Here is a 19,940-nt window from a genome sequence, read left to right on the forward strand (position 1 = left end):
GAGCACTTTTTTCGTGCAATACAAGGTGCTAAATAGTAAATAGTATATTGAGGGACAATACAATGAAAACACAACAAACATAGAAGATGTAATAATAATATTTATTCTGTGGATTAAGGTTTAGAACGTGCTTATGGATATGTTTTTAAGAAGTTAATGATGAGTGCTTCTTGCATCAATTACTATATTTCACATAATGAGTGGCGTTTTCTTTAAACGGATCCACATTCCAGTGGACCTTTAAACGTCACACGGGGGCGGTGCTGCGTTCACTGCCCCTCCCCCAAAACCACGAGGCTCCCGTGTTGACAGGCCCGATCACCGCCCCACAAGCATCGCTCAGTCCGGCTTGACTTGCTCATAACCGGCAGACAAAGCAGCTCGCCTCTCCGACTACAGCACCCACCGGTTAAAACCCTCAGTCTGGAACCAGGACGGTCGTTTTACCCGTCGTTTAAAGCTTTTCTGATCTTAAACCTCACAAAGGATTACCGGCCGTACGGGAATTCCGCCATCCGGTCCCTTTTTTAGCACTGAGCTAACCGAGCAGACCCCGCCTCCTCTTAATTTGTCAACAAAGGGGTTTGACAAGCTCGGAGAAGCCCTGCCCCCATGTTTCCATAAAAGGATGATTTGGCCATACACGGGCAACAATCAAGCCGTGGGTAACCTCTTCCCTTCCCCATCCCGTTCATATGGTGCGTTGACTTCCTCCGTCGCCGTTAAAGCGGAGCTATCATGGCGGAGCGCGTACAGCAGCCCCCGGCCAAGCGGCTCTGCTGTAGACCAGGATACAGTGCAACATGTAGGCAAGGCCAGCGGGCCGCGGGGGCGCCGTGTGGCGGATCTGGAGCCAGCCAGGGCGGCTCGGGCAAGACCCAGAACCCGGAGACCCTGCTGGACATCGCCGCAAGGAAAGTCGCGGAGAAGTGGCCGTTTCAAAGGGTAGAGGAGCGGTTCGAGAGGATCCCGGAGCCCGTTCAGAGACGGATCGTTTACTGGTCTTTCCCGAGGAGCGAACGGGAGATTTGCATGTACTCGTCGTTCAACACTGGCGGGGAAGAGACCGGGAGTAACGGGGAGAGCATCGACGAAACGCGGCTGCCTTTCCGCCGGGGCATCGCTCTGCTGGAGAGCGGCTGCGTGGACAACGTACTGCAAGTCGGTGAGTGATGTCTGGAGATATATCGAGTACAAATGTAATACCATTTTACAAATAACCACCAAGAAAAACAACAGTATCCATTTTACTGAATACATGTGTGAATATCGAGTGAGAAGTAGCCTAGATAAAGTGACGGGTTTGACAACAAAGGGTGAAGCGGTCAGGAGACAGGACAGCCCACAATGGGGCTTTAAATCTGCTGTGTGCATGAATGGGAATGTGTGACAGGGGCATTTAAATCCTGTTTTGCTTGGGGCCAGTTTGAATGTGAAATGTAGGGTAAAAAGCCTCCAAAATCCTCTAATTGCGTTGAAAATCAAGCTGTGGCTTTAACAAAAGAGGAATCTCCACATTTTCACATCTTAACACCGCCAGACTTCACACTTTTAACAGAAAAAGGATTAATAACCATTATCTGCTCACTGCTGATTTTTATTTTTATTATCTGGAGGCGGTCATAAATTAGGCTAATGTGAGATTATACCGTTTCAATGTGTGATACTGAAGTGAGATTGTTGACGCTACTTTGAGGTCAAGTCATGAGCCTGACAGCCTACTATAGCATAAACATCGCCTAAACGTGTTTTATATTTTCCATATCTCTATAATATTTAGAATTAATTGACCCAGTGTTACTTATTAACGCTGATAAGGCATTACAGCCCATTATTCTACATGTAAAACCACTATTTCTGGCTAGCTGTTTCCAATTCGAAAATCCTTGTGCTACAGTGTTAGACTTTATGAAATCATTAAAAAAAAAAAATGTCTTTAAAACTATTGAGTAATAAGGGAAGTGGTGTGGTTGGGTGTTAACTGACACACATTTCATTTGAATGAGCTGTTCTGTGTGTGGCCCAGTTCAGATGCTTGTTTATGCACGTTGTGCCTTTTGTCAGTCTGCATATTTGTTTGATCAGCAGACTCATTGTGCAGCTAATAAAAGTTGGAAAGCAGTCAAATATGCAGTTTCACATGTCTTTGTTATATATTTAGATTGAGTGTGTATAATTGTATTACTGGAATGTTTTAGAGTAACCTTTACATATATTAATGTGCTAACTTTCCTACATGGCAAATATGAGTAAAGACCAGTTACCGTATGTCAGCTTGTTTGAAACCCCCTGAAAGGACTTTTTGAGTGAAACAGGAACAGACACCTGTGTGCTGAACTGACAGCTGCGTGTGCATGACAACATTACTCCACCAGCAACACAAATCAATGTGTCACTTATATTTGATTTTATGTCATTTAAAGTTGTATTTTTCTTACTAGTTTTATGTGCTTAAGCCCTCTTTGAGATTTTAATTACCCGCCAGCACACAGGCTATCAAATGCCCAGCATTCCTATTTGGCACTTTGTTCCTATTTTCATGTTCATTTGTGTCTTTCAAGCTTCCTGTCGCCTCCAAAAGGAAGGCAAACAAAAGCACCTTTCACTCCCTTGTTAAGTAGAAGAGATTTGGAAAGGAGGAAGCGTATAGAGCACAGCGATGCTTTTAAATGGGCCGTGATTCACACCAGTTTGCAGCCAATTGGTTTGGGGTCGTGTCTTTGTGAGGTTCTGTAATCTACGAGAGAGCGCTTTGGCTGCAGCAGACGTGGGGAGGGATAGTTTTCAGTTTGCAGCCTTTATCATTACACGGTCAGCTTGGAGTCTTTGATTGTGTCTGTCACCTGTGAGTTCTCCAGACCCGGGACACCTCCTCAGAGGGCGCGGAGGGCTGTAATCCCATTACTCTGCATGGTTCATTTGAATTGTAATGCAATCTGAACACTTGAGTATCTGCGTGACACGTCCCTCTTCCCCCCCGCTTTTAAATGCATGTGGGCTTTGTGAAGGGCCACAGGGAATACACACTCCCAACACACCAGCCTCTGTCCTGCCAAAATAAGAGGCCCATATATTCCCAGATATTGTGAAATGTTTTTGTTGGGAAGAAACAGAATCTGGGTTGTTTTTCCAGAGAGTGAGGGGGGCTCGATCGGCATGCTCACAAAGAGGAATTGCAGTAGTGCAAGTACACACGTACACACACACACGTACACACACACACACACACACACACACACACACACACACACACACACACACACACACACACACACACACACACACAGGGAGGGTTTCTTTCTTGGCTGATTGCACCCCAGCCTGGAATTTGCTGGAAAAATAGAGGCAAGAAGTGATAAATAAAAGATGTAATCTCCCCACGTGTGGGCTGTACCAGAGGAGGGAGGTTTTTTCTCGCAGCAGACCTTGAGGAAATGAGTTGGCACACATTTACTGTGGACTCCTCATACTCCACAACAAACCCTCACTGCTAATCAGCACAAAGATAGAGGAAGCCATTTTTTCTTGCACGAGCAAATACTGCAGCTTTTAGAGTTCAGACTTGAGGGCTACTTTATTCCCCCGGTTGTAGCCAATATCATAGTTGCTGGTGATTATTATTGAGCCGTGAGGTGAACTACCTGCTCCGAAGAAATAACTGAAGTGGGCAGCTGCTCCAAATACACTCTGGGCTGAAGGCAATTTAATACCGAACAATAATAAAACTGTCTCGAGCTGAAATAAGTGTACTATTTGGACAAGCGGTTAATGGTTTAAGAAAAGATGTCAATATTTGGATGGTTCCAGAGTGAAAGGTTTTGGGAGTATTGGTTGAACGAAAAATCTTATTTTAAGACATCACCTTCGGCTCTCATCGGAGAAGAGAATCCTCAGACGAAACGATAACGAGAATAATCTTTAGTTGCAGCACTAAGTAATTCTGCGCCTATTAACATGTATCAACTGAAAGATCATGTATTTAAGGCACGGGAACAACAATGCAAATGCAGGTTTTGCACTTTCAAGTAAGGCTGCTGGCCAGTTTAGCTATTTTTCACAGCGTGTCATTAATTGCTGCTATGCTTATTATCAGAGATTGCCTTTAAACATTTCATTGAATTTCCAACTGAAAGGAGAAAAGTTGATGCTCTTGCACATAAAATGTAGACCTTTACGGATTAATGCATACGTGAGATTGAAACTGCAGTTTTTTTTTTATGTGCATGCAATCAATTTTGAAAGTGCAGCCAATAAAACATGAGCCTTAGGTCTTCACTTAACACAGCACAGACGGCTTCTTATTGAGACCAATTCAGCATCCTCCATTATCTCTTTTAAAACTCACAGAGGAAGACCGGCTCCTCTGGTGTGAAGTCACTTTGCAGATGAGTTTCATGCAGAGAAGCAGCTGAGAACATGAAAGGCTTTTGTCTAATTCACTTTGCATGCAAAAGCAGAATTGCATCCTGTGTGCACAAAGGGCAATATTCTACATATTTGCTAGATTTATAAACATTAAAAAAAGAGATCTAAAAACAATTATGTAAAATGCGAAAAAGACCCTTTTAATACCTGACGCATTCCCTGTTTGATTTCAGGGCTTGCATGAATATTATACCAGAAGCTTACAATAATTAAGGAATGGTTCCTAGTGAATTCACTGCCTTGTATAACATGAAAGTGTCCTCATCAACGCAAGAGCCTTTATCATTTCAGTATTTGACTCAGAATAAGAGGCCCAGCCTTTTATTCATTAACACTTTTGAATTATTTGACTTTGATTGTGATACAAAAAAGGCAGACCATATCAGGAATAGCTTTATCTTCTACCCTTTTTAAGAACTTGCTCATAGACACCGAGGGTTTCATCGTAAACATGACCTCTGCTCGTACACACAGAGATATTATAGGTTGTAACTGAAGTATAGGTTTCCCTTGCATGTTAAAGTATAGACTGCAGTGTTTATGTGAGCCTGAGCCCAGTTATCTGCACCAGCTTCGTCAAAACAATCTCAAAATAGAAGGTTGAAAAAAGCTGTACTAATCTGTAACTGATGTAAACCATTACATTAACCTAAGGATGGATGGTTTCTTTATTCGTGGGAGAATGTGTGCTGTAAAATGTTGCTTAACTGTGTTACCTGGCTATTAGGTCACATTTAAGCTGCTTGCACTCTGCAGGAGGTCAAGTTCCCTTCAGAGGCTCTTCTCTGTCTGATCTCATGTTAACGTGCTTCCATCTGCAGGTCAAAGGTCATTTAAACATCAATGCTGTGACTGGTATGCAGTGTTGATTGGAAATCCCCACTTCTCTTTCTTCTTCCTATTTCTCTTAGGTTGACATACTCGGTTAGCTTTTTTGTCCAATACACATTTATAAACCCACTTTACCTCTGGAGAAGAGGAAGAAAACCGTCTACTATCCACATTGGAGCATTTTCAGAGCATGATATTGGATTTATCTACCATTATTTATTAATCTAAAACAAAGGTTTTTTAAATGGGACATCTCAGGAAATTCTGCACGTGGTGCTACATGTTGCTGACAAAATTGATCTCTTTTTTTGGAGTCATACTCTGACATATGTCCAATGTCCACCATGTATACAAGTCCATACATTTTCTTAGGAAACATTTTTCTTAACAAAGTAATCCAGTAATAGTTGTTTGTACATCCAAGAGCACACTGCAACTAAGAACTACTGATTGTTGTTTGGCTTAGGCTGCTTTTAATTCTACTAAAATGGAAACAAATAAAACCTAAAGTGGACCTATGCTATATTGGACAAATATATTGTAGGGCCTTACCTATACAAAACATGTCTGTACAGTTTTTTGCTTAAAATACCAAACAGATCACCCATTGTAGCCATCCCTCATACTGCTCATACCCCTCTTTTGCAGCCCTGTTAGAGAAACACGGATTTTGGGTCCAAAGGAGGCGGAGCTAATGCCTGATCAGAATTCTACCGGAGATAAAGTTAAATTCTGCTGTGATAAAACGCCATCCTGTTCTAAACCACATCAAGGATTATTTCTGACACAGTATGGAGCTCAAATGCTTTTTCTTTTGCAGGTTTTTATTTCCTGCTTTTTAAAAACACATGCTCTCCAGTACAGGTTAGCGCTGAGTGTTAGCGAGGCTTGCTAATGTAAACAAAGACGAGATTACGTCCAAAACACGACAGGCATTGTTTCTGATGGCAACTTTCTGTGGGTCCGCCAACCGAAATTACGTAATATCGGCAGCAAATCTGTATCCGCTCGTTGTTCCCCCGTTTTGTACGGAGGAGGAAAAGAGAAAGGGTTTTATTTTCTGATGCTGCGTGAGTTCCCCGACGCACCGGGGAGACATGTTATGTATAAAAGACGTGTGTGTGTGTGTGTGTGGTTGTGTGTGTGGTGTGTGTGTGTGTGTGTGTGTGTGTGTGTGTGTGTGTGTGTGTGTGTGTGTGTGTGTGTGTGTGGTGTGTGTGTGTGTGTGTGTGGTGTGTGTGTGTGTGTGTGTGTGTGTGTTTGTGTGTGTGTGTGTGTGTGTTGTGTGTGTGTGTTGTGTGTGTGTGTGTGTTGTGTGTGTGTGTGTGTGTGTGTGTGTTGTGTGTGTGTGTTGTATTAAACCTCATCTCCCTCCCAAATAGTGATAACTGAGTTTACATCATCATTACTGTGATTTTGTACACCGTAGTGCAGAATTTGAGACTCGGTCCTCAAGTCTGTCACAGGCATGTTGCTGCACAGACAGGGAGAGTCTGTTCTCACTCTGTGGATTCTTAGTGTACCCAGTGTTGTGTATCTGTAGTTTTCAGAGTTTCTCTGGTCTTTATTCGTGCTCAGACGTTTATATTGGTTGTGCGGGCGGCACGGCAGACTGTCACCACACAGTGAAATCTCTCTCTGGTGCACTTCTGTCTTCACGGGAATGAGACTGAATCCAGACGTAACTTTGCCGTCTCTGCTGGCAAAAAGACATTATGGCTCAGCTATCATCTAGTGAGGTGTAGTGTGATTTTAAAAGTACTCTGATACTTAAGTAAAAAGTATTGTATGTATGCATCAGTATGTATACATTGTTAATACTGATGCATTTGTCTTTGAACTGCATTTTACTGTTGTATTTGCTTCAGGTTGAGCTAGGTTTGACTTCTTAGATAAGTAGTTTAGTTCAGTGGTTCCCAACATAGAGGTTATGCGTGAGTTCTGATGCACAACGTTTAATTTGGACTTTTCTCTCAATTTCACTTTTTTTGCGGAATATTGGAGATTTTAACCAGTTTGGCCTCAATCAAACTCAAAAGACTCCTTCATTTATTATTATTATTAATAATCACTGCTTCAGCTGAATCTGATATTGTTACACAGTAAATATTTACTTTACTGCTTAACTTAACATACTCTATTAAATTATACTTGAGCTAAGCATATCTAAGCACAATGTGGTTATCTCTCTCACACACACACACACACACACACACACACACACACGCTGATGTTAACATGGAGCCTCAGGTCTTATGTGCACACACTGATTACCGCCGCCTCGCTCTCTCATCTGCAATTTTATGAAGAATCAATGGATCAGCGAACATCTATTGAATGATGCAAAGCTTTGTAAGTTTGCTGCGGGAGAGAGAACACACACACACACACACACACACACACACACTGCACTCAGCCTTGTAGGTTGTTGATCAGCATTAATGGTGTATGCATAGCATGCTTCTGCCCTGTAAGATCAATTCTTATCGGAGCTGCATCCAATGCTCGGTTGCATTTCGCAGAAACCAGTCATTGGCAAAACCTGCCATATTTGAAAAATGGTTTTACATTACAGTATAACATGAGGGGCAGAGGCAGTAGATATGAATGGCTTACACTGAGGCGCTCTTACTTTTTCTGTTGTTGCCGGTTGAAGTCTTGGAGTTGTGCCTCCAAGAGTATTTTCCGGGCCAGTGTCGAACACCACGAGGAATGTAGTTTTAGTTTTTCTTTTTTGCTTCCGCACGGACAGAAGAAGCTTAATAATTATGTTAATTAATGTTTAAAAAGGTGTCAATTCTTTCCCTTTTTTAAGAACCTGACGATATTCTATATCGTTTTTATTAAATATGCTCATACTGGAGGAAAGATTGCATTTGTAAATTGGGGACCCATTCATCTGGCGGATTAATCCAAATGTATTGCTTTAGTTTCAGCAGGAGGGTGTATGTGGGATGTAGTCAAAGTAAACTACAGAGGAAGAAGATATATATATATATATATATATATATATATATATATATATATATATATATATATATATATATATATATGGCAAATGTTTGTGCAATCAATTTCTTTATATTTGTTTAATGGGGGATGTTTAATTGACAGCAGGAGTAATGTCGAACACCATCAATCTTATTCTTTATGGTTGGTTAGTAGTCAAAATGTGCTCATAATCTCTCACCAGCTGTTCAGGACCGGTTTAGCACTCTTTACACATCCATCCCTGTCTCCCTGATCTGTATTCTTCTGCTGTTTCTCTTCATCATTAACCTTCAACTCGAGGGAGAGGAGAGGCGGCAGAGCAGGGAGGCGAATGGAGGAGGGGAGGAACTAGTTTACCTCCGTCTGCACTCAATCGCCTTGATTAGGTCCCGTTTTGTTCTCCTCTTTATAGTTAAAGTAATATTTCTTGCAAAAATGGCAACATTTTACTTGGTCAAGCTCCTCTATTGTCAACACTAGTTATTATATCTAAGTTTTTCATTGTAAATTGAATAAGACGTTTAAATACATCGTCATCATGTGTGCTTTTTTCAATGCTTTCATAGACAAAATGATGATAAAAATGTCGTTATGTTAAGAGGTATTCAGGCTTTCTTTTATTTAAGATAAAAGTAAGGTGTTTTTAGATGCAAACTCACTTTAATTGTGCACATTCTTTGTTCGTTTATCGACTCATTTCATAGTTTAAGCTCTACTGCAGATACGTCTTTGTCTCTAAGAGTTTGTCAGAGGCAGTGAAGTGGTCTCTTTTCTTCAGGGACGTCTGGGGAGTTTTATTTAACCCAACACTGTCTCAGCAAGTCAAAGCCTGTCGCGGTCCTCGCCTCATGGGAACACTGGGCCTCATGGGAACACTGGGCCTCATGGGGTGGTCTCCGAAGAGGAGCGCCCTTCGGACCTCCGCAGCTCTGCAAACAGAGCACTTAAGTTAATAACAGGTGAATTGCTTTAAGCATTTCCAACATATCCTCACTGCTAACAATTTCCACTAGGTCACCCCCGCTAAACTGCCTGTTCTTCATCTATTTGAGAGGAAATGCAAATACCGGTGCTTTCTGTGAGGAGTCCTGCAGACTGAATGCTAAGCTTTTGTCTTTGCAGCACAGACACATGAGCGTGTATCAGAAGCTGCTCATGAGCAAAGCCTACCTTTTTTTAATGGGAACTTAAAGGTGTCATCCATCAGAGGCTGTTACCTTGTAGCTCACAGCCAGAGCATGCTAAATGAAGACTGATTGTCCTCCATTTTCTTTCTTTTCTCCTCAGATAATAGGAACACAATTGAAGTCGAGCTGAAATGAAATGCTTTATTGCTCTGTAAAGCTGAGCGAAGCTGCAGTTTTGGTGCACATTCTAGCTTCCACTTTAAAAGTAGAAAATGCCACAATGGGTCTCCCAAATGTTATAGGTTGTAAATGGACACAAATGTTTAAAATCGTTCAAAACCTAGCCAGCTTTTTGCGGGTTGTGGAAAGAAAGACTCCACAATATAATATGGCTTTTATGCTCCTTTTTGAAACATGGAAATTGTTTATAGTTTTATATAATCCCTATGTGGATAATTAAAATTAAAATTTGACTTGAAACACACACATGCCTGCCTCCCTGCATGTGACCCTGCTCTGCCAGATAACGCTCTTGCCATCTGCTCACAGGGTCTATACGCCTGTGCATGTTGGGCCCAGGGACAGAAATCATCATAGTGTTTGCTTAGCCAAATGTACAAAGTGCCCAGACTGTGTCACATAATGTAAACCCACACTGTTGTCACGGGACATAAACCCATCCACTTCCTGTCTTCGGCTTCAGCGTTTCTCTCAGGGATCTCCTGTCTGGTTTCAGTTTACGATTCTACCTTTTTGCATTCTCCTTTTGTACCGATGTCTGTATCTATAATAACAAATGATCTTGTTCTCCTGGTCCAACATTAGCTGCAGGCCTTTCCCCAACCTCCAGCATAGCTCCCTGACTCATAGACGTGTTGTAGCTTTTCGAGGCGACGTTACAGCGTGTTCAAAATTCAGACGAGTAAAACCAGGTTTAAGGTGCATCCTGAAACTATTCTGTCGTGAACCCATTGTCTAAACTTGTCTAGTCAAACGACATGAAAAAATCTTTTTTCCTCATGGCTTCATTATTTAATCAAAGGTTGTTATTGATGAAAAAATATTTCTGTGACCATTTTGATAAAAGTGATAATTGGCACATTTCAAGCAAAAGTGCCAATTATCACTTTTATCAATGGGTAAAATCAGCAACCATTTACCATTATCTTCTTCTCAATTGTGCAAATTTGCCGCTTTTCTTTGTTTTATGTCGTGATTAACTCAATATATTTAGGTTTTAGTAAGTTGTTATAACAGTACAAGCAATACGAGACACCTTCAGGCTTAAGAATTAGCTTTATTTTATGCTATTACTACTCACACACCTCTTAAATACCCTAGTTTTCAACTCTTGAGGGTCATTTTCTCACGACTTTCCCCTCAGAGCCAAAACAACGTCATGCAACTATTATCTTTTAATAATACAAAATAATAGGCGGATAATTAGATAAAATGAATAATAATGATTTAATAATTAGATGACAATCATTGGTGCTGTCCTTAAAACCATGAATAATGTTTAGCTTGCCTATCAATTGCTCTACAAAAGTCACACGCACACCTCCCGAGATGACACAAGCTCCCACAAGCCCTGCAGACTCATCTGGTATGTTTCCGGGGTATGCCTGGCATGCGCCTACAAGTTGAGTCATTGTTTTCATCTGTTGAAGATGAGTAACGCCAATACGGTTGATGGAAACGGGACGGACTTGAAAAGTGTATCGACTGGGCTTTAATGCAGTTTAGAGCAGGGAGGGGCGGGGGTGGTTAAAGCAGGATAATCAGATGAATGTGTGCAGCTGACTGAAAGTGAGAGGGGTAGAAAACGCTGACAATGGAGTTATCAAACCCCTACTTATGTAAAAGAACGGTTTTATTAGGATAATGTACTGAATGTATCGAAAGTGAAAGTACCCATCATGCAGAAAAGGCTTTTATTTGTTTCAATCAATATTAGATAATGATGATACATCAATGTTAGAGCAGCAGTTTAAAATGTTAGCAGCTCAAGGTGGAGCTCGTTGTACCTTCTTTATATACAGAGAGCTAGTTTGATGCAAAGAGTGGCCAGAAGGGTCCTTCAATAATAAATGCATACGTACATTTGCATGAGATGCTTTGTCTTTCTCTAGGGTTGCAACTAATTAATGTTTTCATTATAGATTCATCTGAAAAATATTCTTCTTGAAGGTGTCTTTTAGTTCATTAAACATTTAAAAACAGTCAAAATGAATGTCTTTCACTAACATCATTACAAAAAATGCTTTAATAGAAGACAAAGAGAAGCATCTTTAAATATATCTTAAATGATTAATCAATCCTTAAATATTTTTTTAGAACTGGTGCAAGTTACAAAAATGTCTCTGAAGTGTTAGTAAGTAAAAAGTTATACTTGATCTATTTTTATTATTTATTTATTCACCAGCAGTGTGTGAAAAAAATACCAATATCTTTACGTTGGAGCAGCCAGTTGGTATAATATGTATCATTTGTGACTGAGTGAGCATTCAGTCGTGGTGGTGGAGGGTGGATAGAAACTGCGAGGCCACGTGACGAATGGCATGGCAGCTGAACAGGAAGGCAGCTCCAGCTGGTAAATGAGATGCAGAGAGGAAAACAGCTGGTTTGTTGTAGGTGCTCAGACAGGAAGACACAAGATAACTTGCCAACAGAAACCAAAATACAGAAAGAGAGAAAAAGCCTATTGATTAGCAGTGACTGTGTTGTTTATCTTGCAGCCCAGTCACTCTTCTTTTCACCAAAAATGTTGAACAAGCTGGAAGCCAAATAGAAAAGAGGTTAAGGGTGTGTAATTCTGGTTTGATGCATTGCCATGATACGGTGTGGCCCGCATCCTGTTTTGACAGCGAGGGGCCCCTCCTCCTCTGTGACGCTGTAGGAAAGTATTCTTCCTCTTGCAGAGGTTGTGGTGTTACGCTGACAGTTAAACGGTTTCCCTCAGTCGACTGCATACAAAGCCCAGGTAATGTTGTCGGGCTGGTTGTTCAACACACACACACACACACACACACACACACACACACACACACACACACACACACACACACACTAGTTACATACATGCTTTATTCAACAAAATACTATTTGCTTCTTTAAACGAATAATCGTGAAAATGATCTCTTTGATGTGCTTTAAATTTGATCTGTGATAACTTCATCAGTTTACTCAAATGAGGATTAACAAGATGGTTTCAGCCTGATAAGGATATTTAGATTAGTTTATCGACGTTTCAGATGGTCTAAGTTATCATTGACTTTAATGCTACACCATGAAGGAAGTGTTCCCTTCTGCTTCTCACTTTATAACCTCTCTGGTTTCACGTTGATGTAAATGTAGTGTGTGAATGTGGAGATGTGAGCAGCCTTACTGGACAGGGTTGTTCGTATCGCATGTGTTTGTTTTATAATACCACAACTGTTATAAGTGTTGAGTCACTTTACTGTACAGGAGCTGTATAGTTGCACGTGCCGTGTTTGACGATGCTCAGATACAATATGATGGGCCACCCTTCCTACAGGCTGTTTGAACTGCACACACTCATATAACCGACACACACGGCGCACACGTTTTGTCAGGGTTTTTATGACCTCAAGGAAGCAACTGCTTTCGGTTCAGAGGTCAAGAGTTACACTGGCTTTTGGTGGTACGACACAGCAGGTGTGTTTTCTTGAACAGATGTAGAATGACTAGCAATCCTTTTTTCCCGTTATTTTGTATGAAAGGTTACAACACTGGAGGAAAAGTTAACCTTCCTTTTGAATATTTTGAGATACTCAGCAGTGTGCAAAAATAATTACAACTAGGAGGACGCTCGTTTGTGCCGAGAAATCTGCCATGCTTTTTTCCATCAGTAAAAAATGATTTGTGTACTCTCCCCAAGATTTGGATCCAGCCCAAAATATAGGGGTTCTTTAATGGCCCATGCTACATCCTTACATGATTCTGAAATGAGCAACTATGTATACTTTAACATACATATACCAGGACTTTGGATGTGTACAATGCAATAATGTTAGTTTTACTGAAGTAGAATACCTGACTACTTCCTTCACTACTGGCAATAGCTGAAAAGTGCAAAACGTTTGTAGTCTTTATTAAACAATAAACCACTGTGTCAAGATAGTGAGTGCTGATGCAGAGGAGGGGAATGGTGACTTACATGCAGAAACAGCTGGATTTGCACCACCAGTGTTCAGGTTATCTGAGTTAACTTCCTTTTAGAAACTCAACAATTTGGCATTTGTTCCCACAGAGTTCACAGAGTACTCCTCCCATCAGCCTTTGGTTGGCCTGCTTCACTGATGTGCTGCCTATTCCCACATCGAGGCTTTTCCATGTCTTCCCTTAGTTTATGGTTATTTGCTTCAGTATCTGTGCTGATGTGATCAAAGATGTGATGTAAATAATTTAGAGCATTGAGAAAACTTTCATGTTCTATTTTTATTCGCCTCCTGCGATGCTACTAGGCATATCAAAGGCAACATATATATTCTATAAACGACTTAATGAGTTAATTGGTGAGCTTTAGATCTTAAAAGATGTTCTTATCAAAAGACAGAGCCAGGCTATAGTTTCCCCCCTTCCAGTCTTTATGCTAAACTAAGCTAACTGACTGGTTTTAAAGTGATCCATCAGACATAAAAGTAGTGTCGATCTTCCCATCTAACTTTAGGCAAGGAATATCTAACTAGTCCTCTCATGATTCAGAGGTTATTCACATCAGCTGTAGCAAACACATTTAATACAAGACAATCAGATCAACATGTAAGCAAACACTAAAAGCTTTTTATTTGATTGTATTCATGTCTTCATGGGATTCCTGCGCTCATTAGCCGCAGCAGCTCTGTGAGGATCTCTGTGGAGACTAAGCTGAATCTCTGGAGTAGGAACAAATGCATTTGGAGAGGAGAGGCAGTGGCTGGCCTGCTGATGGTCCTCAGAGGCTAAACAAATGACTTTCACTGAGCACATCGGGAACACACAGCACTCAAACAAATGCTATTAAAAAGGGGGGAAAGACAGCGAGGGAAAAACATCTTCTGTCCCTTTAGAAGCTTGCTGGGAAACCTCTGATGGCCGATATTTATCTTAGCAAAGACACATTGACGTAAATATGCTGGTGAGATTGCATGTTTGTGCATCCACAAATCTCCACAGAGAGCCGGCTGCATCAGGGAGCTGATAAAAGTAAAGCTCAATGTGAACTAGAAGGCAGCAAAGTGCTCCTAATGACACTAAACGCAAAGGCAGATGAACCCAGTGAACTGACTACATCTGTATGTTACAATCCCAGTATGCATTGATTTTGGGATTTGTGCTTTTTGGACTTAAATGTGAAAAGTTGCTTCAATGTCATGTCTATGGTGGACATTCCTTATATTTAAGATGAGTCATTTTAACCAAATGAAGGCCTCATTGAAGATGGATTTCCTTTTTAAAGCCTGCAGGAGTGTTACTTGTAGTGATGTTTTTTCACCCTGTTTTCTACTTGTACTTGAGTAAAGGATCTGAATACTTCTTCCGCCACAAAGTCATTACTGTGTTAAAGAAACTGGGTTAGATAATCCATGTATCTACACAGTGTGGTCACATGTATGTTCTGCATCTGTTAGTCCATTAAAGGCTGAATTGCATTAGGGTAACTTCACCAGGGGCCCAAAAGCTACAAGCTCGCTGTGTGTCAACATGTTTGTGCAAGTTCTTAAGTATGCACTGCACTGAAGCGGAGAAAGGTCTTTCCGTGGGTCCAGCTTGATATCTTAAAGAGACATCATGTGTTAAACCTTTGTTTTGAAACCTTCGTTATTCCAAGATGAATCTGTTCAAATCACCACACAACCAACCTGGGGCCATGCCGTATTCCAGCATAGAAAAGCATAGTTAAAAGGGCCCAGCACCTAATCTCGCCCTAAGGCCCCACATCAATTATTCGACCATGGCTATAGCAGTATCACAATGTAATTATTGTACCACCATTACACTGTGATTTGGGTTTGAATATTTCATACCCAGCCTAAGTGAGTATGCAAGTTATAAATCGGCATTTGTTTCATTGAATACCTAACATTATAACCTTCATGAAGGTTAGGACATTCATTTCAGGACTATTGTATTGGTCTGAATCTAATGGTGTACCTTATTAGAATAAACTCATTTATTCCATTAAAATAATTGTAAATATGTGTTTGATGCTGCCTACAATACGGACAACCTCTGGACTGAGCTGTGTTAGTCATATCATTGTTTAGTCGATCATCAAAAATAGTAAGATGATGCGATGTATTTCCTTCTAGCTTTTTAAATGTGAAGATATTATGTATTTATACAATAAATACAAATCATTACGATGTAGTCCTAGATGAGTGTAGCATCTCTAAGAGCTTTGATGGTTGTTTTAGTAATTGATGTATGGTCTGCCACCACTATCAGATCTGATAGTTGGTTGCGCTGTTAAAGGCCCATCTCCTCTCTCCTTGAGTCTCAGAGCAGTTTCCTCCCGGTGCTCTCTACTGGCGAGACCGGCCGGTGAAACGCTTTAAAACCGCGTCTTCCAGAGGAGTCTTTTCTTGTCTGAGTGACGAGACCGTTTGCAATGTCTCGTGTCTTGTAAAGGCAGCCTCGTGTTTTTCTGACAGAGCTGAGGAATTTCTGTCTGCTCGGTCGAGGAGGATTCCTTCCTCCATGTTGTATTTCAGTGCAGTTTGTTATTTCAACAGACCTGTTTCAAAAGTAGGGGATAGGATTGGGGGAAGAAGCAGATAACAGGCCATATTATATTTACAAAAATGATTATTGCCATTTAGTAATGTCAGCACATGTTTGCTGCAAACAATGTGAATATCCTATGGAGTCATGCAAATATTCTTGCCTAGGATAAGATGATACCTCTCTAATGTTTGTACATTAAAATGAAGCAAAAAGTAGGTTAGCTTAGCACAATGACTGGAAATGGTTGTTACAGATAGCCTAGCTCTGTCTAACGATAAGAACATCCCTCTGCCGGCACTTCTAAGCTCAACAAGTCATTTTTAAAAATATATATTATATGTTTTGCTATAAGAGCTTTTGAAATGGCTAGTAGCATTCACAGTAGCTGAATAAAAAAGGATATGAAATGTCCTTGATTAGTATGCTCATAATGTAAGAAGCTGCTGGCGATTGGACACAGATTGACCCAGTTCAAACCCTGATTGACCTAATTCTGAACTTACATAGAGGTGCATCCTTCAGTTCCTTACCAAACACACACACACACACACACACACACACACACACCTACACACACACACACACACACACACACACACACACCTACACACCTTTCCCTTAACGCATTACCTTGTTAGCTGTAGGCTTTCAAACCCAGTTGACCGAAGCTTGACATGCCCTCTGTGCCTAGCTTTGGCTGCTAACGGTTAGCTAATGGTCAGTTCAGTTTTGTGTATTTGGTATCAGTTTTCATGGCGCTGAATGATCCAATCAGAGGACAGAAACATGTTTCAGCACGTCGCTTTAAGGCGCCTGTCTTAGCATCACGGGTATCAGTTGGCTGGCACTAGCATTTAAAACACAGCACCATAAACTTGTATAAGTGTAACGGGAGGATGGTCTGAAACAGTTGTTTTAAGGAGAGATGGTAATCACCACACCGGGTCCATTGATTGGTTGTTTACTTCTCCTGCCTACTGCCCCAGAGGTGCCTCTGCATCTCCATGGGTGACAGATTAGGTTCACCAGCAGTACTCACACAATACACACAAAGCACACCTTGGCTGAGAAGCTCTCACTTACGCCTGAGTGAACAGCTTTGGAGGCTTTTGTGTGGCCGGAGTTAAATGAAGGCTTTGGCCACATAGCTGAGAGGGACCCCCTGCAGCCACAGCTTTAGCAGCCATGTTGCACACAGGTCTCCTCAGGCTGGCTCTGTAGGGAGCGGAGATGCTGCTCTTTCACAGGCTAACGTCCCGGCCTTGTTTTCAACCCCCCTCACCCTGATTCCCCTTCTAGAGACATCTTCCTCACTTAATCCTGTAGAGACGGCTTAAATTGACTACCTCGGGCTTAATTGGGAGTGAAGTGTTAAACCTTGGTTTCCAGGCGAGTTTATTCAGAGAATCTGCGGCTCTTGAAAGTTTGGTAAAATAATTGAATTTAGTTTCTACAAAAAAGGCAGTAAGGCAATTAAAGTAAATAGCAGTAAGGCTAGGCAGCAATCATTCAATAAGGATAATTAATCATCCTTAAATATAATCATATCATGATATACTATTTTTACATTTATTATACAATATGATATATCAAGATATGATACTCAATCAAGTTGTCTATATTGATAACATACTGACTCAAAATGTTATTTAATTGAAGGAGAACGTGGCATCCCTTTTAAAGTCCCTTACACACCAAGCAGATTTCGTCCGTCGATAGATGTCGGGCCGTCGGTGAGCATAGTGTCGCCCTACTCAGATTGGTGTGTCTTGGCACCAGCTCGGCACCAGCTCTCGACTCAGGTTCGGGAAAGCCCCGTGAGCTTCTCGCTGTAGAGGGAAAATGGAACGCACACGCTATTTGTTGTTTGTTTATATCACGCAGTCTGTTCTTCTTCTCTCGGTGTATCACGCAGTCTGACTTCCGGTTGTTACCTCTTTTGAATGACGAATACACACTAGTGTTGTCACGATACCAACATTTTGGTTTCGATACCGATACCAAGTCAAGAATTGCGATTCCGATTCTTTTTCGATACTTTTCTTTAAAAAAGGGAAACAGTCTTAAATGTAATTATATCACATTCGCTAACCTGTCTGTCTTTAAATTCTTTAAACAGCTCTGGATGCCGGTCGGCGGGTGCTTAGCCAAGTCTGATGTGTTGGCTCCCTTGGTTTGCAGGGGTCTAAAACATGTCTCACAGACAGGCCTTGTGGTGTCCGTAGGCTTGCCCTCACTGTCAGAGATATCGCTAAAATACTTCCACATTTCGCTTCTGACGTCTTTTTTGTCAACAAGCCGAGGCGCAGCGGCAGTTGCACTCCCACTTGCAGCCATGCTTCTCGTTTTCTCACATGCTCTGGCAGCTAGCGCGTGGCCGCGTGCACGAGAGAGGGGAGGCACTTAGAACGTGCTTGAGAGGGGCGGGACTTAGAGCGTGCTTGAGAGGGGAGGGATTTAGAGCGTGCTTGAGAGGGGCGGGACTTAGAGCGTGCTTGAGAGGGGAGGGATTTAGAGCGTGCTTGAGAGGGGAGGCACTTAGAACGTGCTTGAGAGGGGCGGGACTTAGAGCGTGCTTGAGAGGGGAGGGATTTAGAGCGTGCTTGAGAGGGGAGGGACTGCAGGCACAGCTGCAGTGCAGGGAGTGGAAGCAGAGCGCTGAACACACACGGCTCTTATTAAAACGGCGCTTTCTCACCGGAGTACTTTTCCCCGTCATTCTTAAAGTACCGATACTAATGAAACGGAGGAATCGTACCGTTTTTAACGGCAGGGTATCGCGGTACCTTTCAAGTATCGGTACACCGTGCAACACTACACACTACCGCCGCTATTATTGCCACTCACGCATTCGCAGTTCGTACGTGCACCTTGGCCGTTGGCTGAAGTCTTTGCGGTGTGTTCCAGTGCGAAACATGGCCAAGACGCAGGAGACATGAGGCGACGTTCCGTCGGGACGTGTTCTTTGGTGTGTAAGGACCTTTACATCCAACTTTACCAGTTCAAGTTCATTACCACTGCATACACATTGGATCAATAACCCTTATTGCCAGAAAGTTACATATGAAGACTAGTGCCACTCCAATGTCTGATGGATGATATTTTGTAGCTGGAGCTAGTTTCATCTTGCCCTCATACTTTTGTATTCATTGTGGACTTTGACTACAACTACACGACTTTAACATAACTTTGTGAACTCTGCAGACACGCTGGAGTTCTTCTGTTTGGCATTAAGAAGTTAAGTTTGGTTGCTATGCCGTGCACAGAGCTGTATTTTGCAAGCCGTTGTTACGCCCAGGTCTAGGGGAACTTAGGCCCAGGGTCATAACACCGTGGAGCGCAGACACAGAGAGAGGAAGTGCATTACAGAATGCTGAGCTCAGGGCTTTGGCTCGCCGCCAAGCATACACTCCTACATGTGCACACTCACTCACACACACACACTTACACACACTCAGCTGAGGGCACACCGATTTTTCCAGCAGCACAGCGGTCCTCCTCCTCGAGTCACTCTCTCTTTCTGTTACGTCAGTAGTTCAGCTGTGGGCCAAGCTTGACTGGGGCACGCCTGCGTAACTGAGAGCATGCTTTACTGTGTGTGTGTGTGTGTGTGTGTGTGTGTGTGTGTGTGTGTGTGTGTGTGTTTTTAAAGACAGGATGTGGATTTAGTTTGAAGTGTGATCCAGGGTGTGTTTGTGTGTCTGCGTAGCAGGAAAAGCAGCAGTTAAGAACTGACACATGGCTTTTTTTCTTCTTCTATTTCTATGCTAAGTTTCACTTGTACGCCTACTATTTGTTTTTGCTCAGCTCTGTATCACTAAGCCCCACCACATACAA

The 19,940-nt window shown here is 41.9% G+C and overlaps 1 protein-coding gene across 2 annotated transcripts in view; it reads left to right on the top strand.

The window, feature by feature from the left end:
* The first annotated feature begins 295 nt into the window (after nt 1-295).
* zswim6 (zinc finger, SWIM-type containing 6) overlaps nt 296-19,940 on the top strand; it is a 43,177-nt gene continuing 23,532 nt past the window's right edge. The window contains exon 1 of one of the 2 annotated variants that reach the window (XM_034238928.1): nt 296-1,165. In XM_034238928.1, the coding sequence (XP_034094819.1) occupies nt 739-1,165 (427 nt within the window). In that variant the 5' untranslated portion in view covers nt 296-738. The remainder of the gene's footprint in view (nt 1,166-19,940) is intronic. The other variant, XM_034238929.1, reaches the window with a different exon arrangement.

The sequence above is a fragment of the Gymnodraco acuticeps genome, unplaced genomic scaffold (assembly GCF_902827175.1).
Source record: "Gymnodraco acuticeps unplaced genomic scaffold, fGymAcu1.1, whole genome shotgun sequence".
Lineage (NCBI taxonomy): Eukaryota > Metazoa > Chordata > Actinopteri > Perciformes > Bathydraconidae > Gymnodraco > Gymnodraco acuticeps.